Genomic DNA, 6,837 nt, shown 5'->3' with positions numbered 1-6,837 from the left:
GGGCACTGTAGGCGAACTGGACTGATTGGATTGCTTTCAAAGATCTGGCATAGAGGTGGGCTGAATGGCGTCCTGTCATTCTCTGCTTCTATAACCTTGAGTCCATTGCTTTACTGTGGTTCATTAATAAGTTGCACATATTTTTATATAACTTGGAAGAAATGTCTAGATTTTTTTAATGGCAGGAAATTCTGTAGCTCCTGGTGGAATTTTGTGAATATTTTTACCTAGCTAGACCTATGAAATATTTTAATTTTGCAATTAAATAAATGGGAATATGTTTCAGAATCTTGTGTAACATTTTATTTTTAGGTGGATCCGTTTCCCATTTGTTAAACAAGTACGGTGCTTTCAAAGAACAAGTTATTATTAATTACAATGAGCAGCTGCTGCGTGGCCTAGCTTATCTCCATGAGAACCAAATTATCCACCGGGATATCAAAGGTAAAAATGTATTTATCTATGGCTAAGACAGAGTTAAAAAGCAAATGGATAACATGAGTGGAGGACCTGCTGTGAGCAACCATACTTTTGAGATTCTGTCACAGGAGAGTAAGGCCATGATCTTTTACTGATCTTTCAAAAAAGAAGCCTTCAGAATAAAAACCATATCCAATAAATATGTTTGCACTTTAAGCATACATGCCTCCCTTCAGTCACCAAGGAATTGGGTCTCTTTGGAATGTTTATGTGGCATTCAAAGAGAATGTTTGTTTGGGGTTGTAACTAGGGAAAGATATTTGCTCCATTTCCTGATTACTGGTACTAACTTGAAGTATTTGGTTTTCTAGGTGCCAATCTGCTAATTGATAGTACAGGACAACGACTAAGAATAGCAGATTTTGGAGCTGCAGCCAGGTTGGCATCAAAAGGGACTGGTGCAGGTGAATTTCAAGGGCAGCTGTTGGGAACTATTGCATTCATGGCACCTGAGGTAAGTTTACATGCTGTAAACTTTTTTTTTAAATACCTTTTATATTCATTGTACTATTTTTGCTGTTCATGGTAGTTATTTGCAATCATAATCTATTGAAACTGGTTATTGGAGTTTGACTTTGCAAAAAGAAAAGGCTTAAATATAACAATAGCCTGTATTAATTTGGACAAAGCACAAGGTTTGCACCCAGCAACTTCTCTTGAACGGATGTTAAATGCTTCCTCCAAATCATCCATTTTTACAGATTCTAAGACAATATTGCAGGAACCTTTGCATTTTCTACGTTTTGGAATGTGTCCTTATTTGAAGGGCAAACTGTATTTGATTGAACAGATGGACATGTCCTCTGTTTTCTATATCTATCTTTTCTCCCTTGTATCTTGAATTTGATTCTGCCATGTACCACTTGCTCCTGGGCAAATTGTAATTTCTGAAGGAAAATAATTTCTAATTTTATGCAAAATCACCAAATACAAAAATAATTGAATTGGACTGGGAGTTCCATTGTAAAAACATCACTATTTCCTATACAATACATTGAATGTGTTAGAATTTGTTTGAACTATATAATTTAGTTGAGTTGAAGATTAGCAATTCATTCTTCATTCTTCATTCTTCATTCATCAAGAATGCAGTGTTACGAATGCATTGTAACACAGGTTTTTCATGATCTAGTCTTTTTCTTTAGATGCTTATAGAAGTCAGCCCTGGAACAGTTAATCATATTCTACATTGATTCTATTCTTCTTTTTAAGGTGTTAAGAGGCCAGCAATATGGCAGAAGCTGTGATGTGTGGAGTGTTGGTTGCGTTATTATAGAGATGGCCTGTGCCAAACCTCCTTGGAATGCAGAGAAACACTCTAATCATCTTGCTCTAATATTTAAGGTTGGTAGATTTGTGGCAAGTTGTTTAGGCAGGCAGCATGGTGGCACAATGGTTAGCACTGCTGCCAATACAGTACCAGGGACCTCGGTTCAGTTCCAGCTTTTGGTGACTGTCTGTCTGTGTGGAGTTTGTATGCTCTCCCTGTGCCTGTGTGGGTTTGCTCTGTGTGCTCCGGTTTCCTCCCACAGTCCGAAGATGTGCAGGTCAGATGGACTGACAATGTTAAATTACCCCATAGTGTTCAGGGATGTGCAGACTTGATAGGTTAGCCATCGTAAATGTGGAATTATGGGTTTAGGGTGGGATGCTGTTCAAAGGGTCAATGCAGACTCGTTGGGCTGAACAGCCTCTGCACTGTAGGGATTCTATGAAATATAGAAAGCTTGTTTGCATCTGAGAGCGTGCATGTGTTGCAATAGTATGTTTTGAGTATTGAAAATTGTTCATACATCAGACTGTTATTACAAACCCACAATATGCACTTGTCTCTGACAATTTACACTGAGTGAGTAAAACATTTTTAAAACTCGAATTAAAAAAAGTACAGTGTTCAAATTGAGGATTATGCTTTTACAGAGTCTTACATTTGTACATAATTCTACAAATTCTTGCACTTGCTGTCAGTTGTAGTTTACTACTAATTAGGTACATTATATTAGTCCATTTTCAAAAGATGTTAAGGAAACTGACTATTGCAACAATTTCTAAATTTTGTATCTCTCAAAATTCAATAGATTGCCAGTGCAACGAGCGCCCCAACAATTCCAAACCATTTAACCCCTGCATTGCGCGACGTGGCTCTCCGGTGCCTGGAACTTCAGCCCCAGGATAGACCCCCATCGAGGGAGCTTCTGAAACATCCAGTCTTCCGAACGTGGTAATGGATACAATTGCAAATAAAAGCTGTGCAAGACAAAACTACTGAAACAAAGAAAATGCCCAGGTGTTGTCCTGCAGTGCACTGTAGAGCTGTATAAATGGGAGAACTGGCCTCGGGTTTGAAATAAAAGCAGCAAAGGCCAAAAGGAGCCTGTCTCTCGGTAAACAGCTGTCAACACATGGACAAAATAGTATGCAAATGTCTTGTTCCTGCTTGTAAAGGTTGTGCCTTCTTATTGATCAGATTTGTCACTAGTGCCCTGAAATATACTTGGATCTGCCAGTTAAAAGCTGTAGAGCAGTTTGGAAGGACATTCTTCTGTCAGAGCACTTTTTCGGCAAATACTAGCAGTTGAGGGGCTCCTTTGAGGTTTTGCAGTTTTTAAACTGCCACTGGTTACAGGCTGACGTAAAGTTTAAGGATATATTCAAAGCACCAGATTCTCCCTGTCTCTCATATTTCGTATTTACGAAATGATTCTGAAAAAGGGTTTTCTGGATTTAATACTGAGATGTTTTGGGGTTCAGTTTCCGCTCTGGACACAGTTGGCAATATGGGCAAAAATTGCGCTAGTTTTCCAAAGTTTTCACTCAATTCATTTGCATATTGCCAAATGTAAAATCTTGCATGAACCAGCACAATTGGGCAAAGTTCTTCAGAAAAAAAATTGCATTTAAAAACAAAATCCTTGATTGTATGATATTCTGATGGAGTTTTATTAATACAGCTGAAAATAGGTTTATCACAAAAAGTAAACATTGTGATAAGTAATCACTATCTTTTTAAGTAATTTGATTTTCAATCACTGAAAATGACTTTTAACAAGTGTACAAAACCAGTTTACAACAGGTGTATATAACTAAGCTTTTTAGTAAATTAAGTATTGTTAAGGTTTAAAATTTTCTGAAGATACCCATTAGTGCCCTTGCACCAAAAGAGAGCTGAATTTTAAGGGCCTAAGTGGGCAAAAAGTGCAAAAACTTGCTGCAGTGATAATTGAGCCTACAGGGATGGTTAATTTTGCAGACCAGGCTGGCTTCCAGCATTGTTTCATAAATTAGCTCAAAAGGTTATGGAAACTCTACTTTCATTTAAGATTCCTTGATCTTTTGTGCTGGTTTTATTGATTTTTGACAAATTACACTGAGGAAAACCAACGAGGCGGAAGCTCTACTCTTTAACATGTTCACTGGTCCACTTAAGTACTTGATTATAAGGTTTTTGCTGTGGAAAACAGTGAAGTTAGAATATCATCCAAATTGATTGGACAATTTACTACAAAGGTGCCTGCTGTATTTTTGTCCAGTTTCAATGAACGGGTCATTTTACTAGCTGTTATAATTAAAAGGAATTTTGTGGTATCCACTGAATGACTTAAATTGTTTTAATATTCAGGGAAGGGTAAGTTGTGAAACCTATTTTCAAAATGTATTTGTAAAACTTTTGCCATAATTCAGCTGTTTTGAGTTAGTTATTTACTTTTTTTACAGTTTGAAGATATGTACTATTTTGTGTAAAATGCTGAAAAGATTACCTTTACATTTCCAGTATGACACCATTACTTGTGCCTGTTACAAAACTTGTAGGGTAGTAACTGCTGTTTAAATCTGTCACTCAGTTAGTTTACTAATATTGAGCAGCAGCCATGCCAGAAAGTTCCTGTTATGGCTTCATTTGTGCTACTGTCTTTTGAAGCCTTCTATTCAATTTTAAAACATTAAACATTTGTATTCGGTTTGAATTTTACTTTTGTTTGCTGCTGTAAAATTCTGGAATCTTTGCAAAAAAGTCTTATTGCCTTTACCTTTTAACAAAACAAGTAGAACAGCAAAAATGTTATATTCAAAGCTTAGTTTGCAGTTTTCCTTCAGCAAAAGGTTTAACTCACTGTTACCATGTTTCTTACAATACATTGTTTCATTTTTTGCAGAGTAGCCTACAGTGACCAATTTTGGATAGATGTAACTTAATACAATATCTTGAAATCTTACTTGAAATACAAGCATGTTTCAGAATTGCATGCAAGACTGATAAATTGAGTTATTGGTGTTCACATCACCTCTGCTTCCTTAAATCGAGAGGGGAATTTAAGTTTGAATCAGACATTACTTTAATGACTATTTCTGAAATGTGAACTTTAGGTTAAACTCTCCTGTTTTATGGTATTTGAATGTAATATTTTAATGTTGACACAAGTTTGTCCTTTAAAGAAAGGACATAATATTGCTGTATGTGATATACCACATTGGATTGAAAACAAATGAGCAAAAGAAATAATTTGCACCAACTAATGTATAATTTTTAAGTGACAAGACAAATTGATTGACCTATTCATATGCTAAGTCTAGATTTCAGATTCATACTTGTTAATACTGAAGGAAAACAATATTTGCTTTGACCTTATTCGGTTAAATCTTAATATTTTGTGTTCTGTGAATTGGCTAACTGTTAAAGCTTACATCCTTTAGACATTTTAGTTTGGGAATTTTAACTCTTCCAGCAATAAGTCTCATTGTCTTTACAGATTTTTAATACTTGTTATTTCCACTCTATGGTAAGTCTAGTAAATTAAAATGTCAAATTGATATACATGAAAATGGGGTTTCTGTCCCCATAACAGTTTTGCAAAAAACTGAACATAATGTGAACCCTCAGTGTAGGTGTTAATTTTTTAAAGAATGTTTTAATATTATATCACATTCCTCATTGGTTAAAAGGTGCTGTTATTGCTTGAAGAGTTAAAGATGTACAGAGATGTTTGTAGCGTACTTCATAGCAGTGACTCCTTAATTTATTGACAACCTGGAATCATATTTTGTGGTCCTTTTTCACGTCAATAAGTCTTTTTTTGAACAAGTGTTTTTCCTTGAGCTTTAAATGATGCACTCTTGCCATTTATACTGGAAATGTTTTTGTCAAATTTTCACTTCCTGACAAAAACATTAAACTGATGAACCTCGGCTAATCAGTATTACTTTGTAGATCTCAGCATCTGCTTGTTTAATAAGCCGATGCTTTTTATTATCAAGTTGCATTTTAATTGGGGTTGTTTGCATTACCCTCAGCTTGCTGGTAATAGTGATGTATTTTGTGTAATTTTTTTATTTTATGCATATGTGATGTAATATTCATTCTTTGGATCAGAGCTGGACTGAAAATGTAATGTAATTATTTGTGCTGTTCTTATTATTATGTTATTTGGTACTTCTTAAATTGTAAATAACGTCTACTGCTGTTTTATTCCAGTTTCTACTACCTCAGGTGTCCTATAGTTTTCTTCTACCAAAGTACACTTTCACAATGAAACTATATTTGCTATGTGACTGTAATTTCTAAAACTTCCAGGGCTTAAGGGCTAACTTCTATTAGCACCTTACTGTGCAAGCAAATTTTTAAAAAAGAAAATCTCTGGGGTTGAAAGATTGGTTAATTGTATCCTTTGTAATTTTAAATATATCAAATATTTTAATTATTGAAATTTTTACCCCATTTTGAAACATTTTATAGCATAATTTGGACCTATTTTGGTGTTTTTGTCTTTCTAGTAAATAAAAGGTTTTTTGGAACAATTTATGATTGTTGTTTTTCTCTTCACACAATGATCTTGTATGTTCAGTATATGAAAAACAACATCCAGACTAAATGGCTTAAACAATAAAACTTATACAGAGTTATGTTAGCTGTAATGGTTGGTTATTATATAAATTAAACTAATGTTGGTGCTAAAAAGTTTAACTTCATTAACTGCTGATGTGGGGACAGTCTTAAGAAGCTGTACTTGTATTTATTCCAAAAAGGCATTAAAATAGATCATCTGAAGCTAATTACTTCTCAAAAGCTATACTTCCCTCGATGACTTTTCTTTTAAAAATTAATCACACTGACTCATGGCAGATTTTGTTTTGTTGATACACTGAAATGAGTCAGTAGAAATCTGAGCAACAACAGTTTTTCTGAAAACAAGCACATCAATAAATCTAACCCTAAATATTTTTGATATCACCAATTGCTCTAGCCACTGTTTCATACAATAGGCCTCTTCATGGACGCTACTATAGGTCAACTTCTTCCATGAATAATGTTATTGTACATATAACAGTTATTCAGAGTCATACAGCACGAAAACAGACCCT

General features: G+C 34.8%; 1 protein-coding gene across 1 annotated transcript; it reads left to right on the top strand.

The window, feature by feature from the left end:
• Window positions 1–36: 36 nt before the first annotated feature.
• On the top strand, window positions 37–6,273 carry LOC125481252 (mitogen-activated protein kinase kinase kinase 1-like). Its single transcript, XM_048592556.1, has 4 exons — window positions 37–444; window positions 792–934; window positions 1,693–1,824; window positions 2,559–6,273. The coding sequence occupies exons 1-4, from the start codon at window positions 270–272 to the stop codon at window positions 2,703–2,705; spliced, it is 597 nt and encodes a 198-aa protein (XP_048448513.1). The 5' UTR covers window positions 37–269; the 3' UTR covers window positions 2,706–6,273.
• Window positions 6,274–6,837: the final 564 nt, after the last annotated feature.

Source organism: Rhincodon typus, unplaced genomic scaffold (assembly GCF_021869965.1).
Source record: "Rhincodon typus isolate 14 unplaced genomic scaffold, sRhiTyp1.1 hic_rhity00001438, whole genome shotgun sequence".
NCBI lineage: Eukaryota > Metazoa > Chordata > Chondrichthyes > Orectolobiformes > Rhincodontidae > Rhincodon > Rhincodon typus.
Note: the sequence above shows the minus strand (reverse complement) of the source record. Positions and strands in the feature narration are given on the sequence as shown.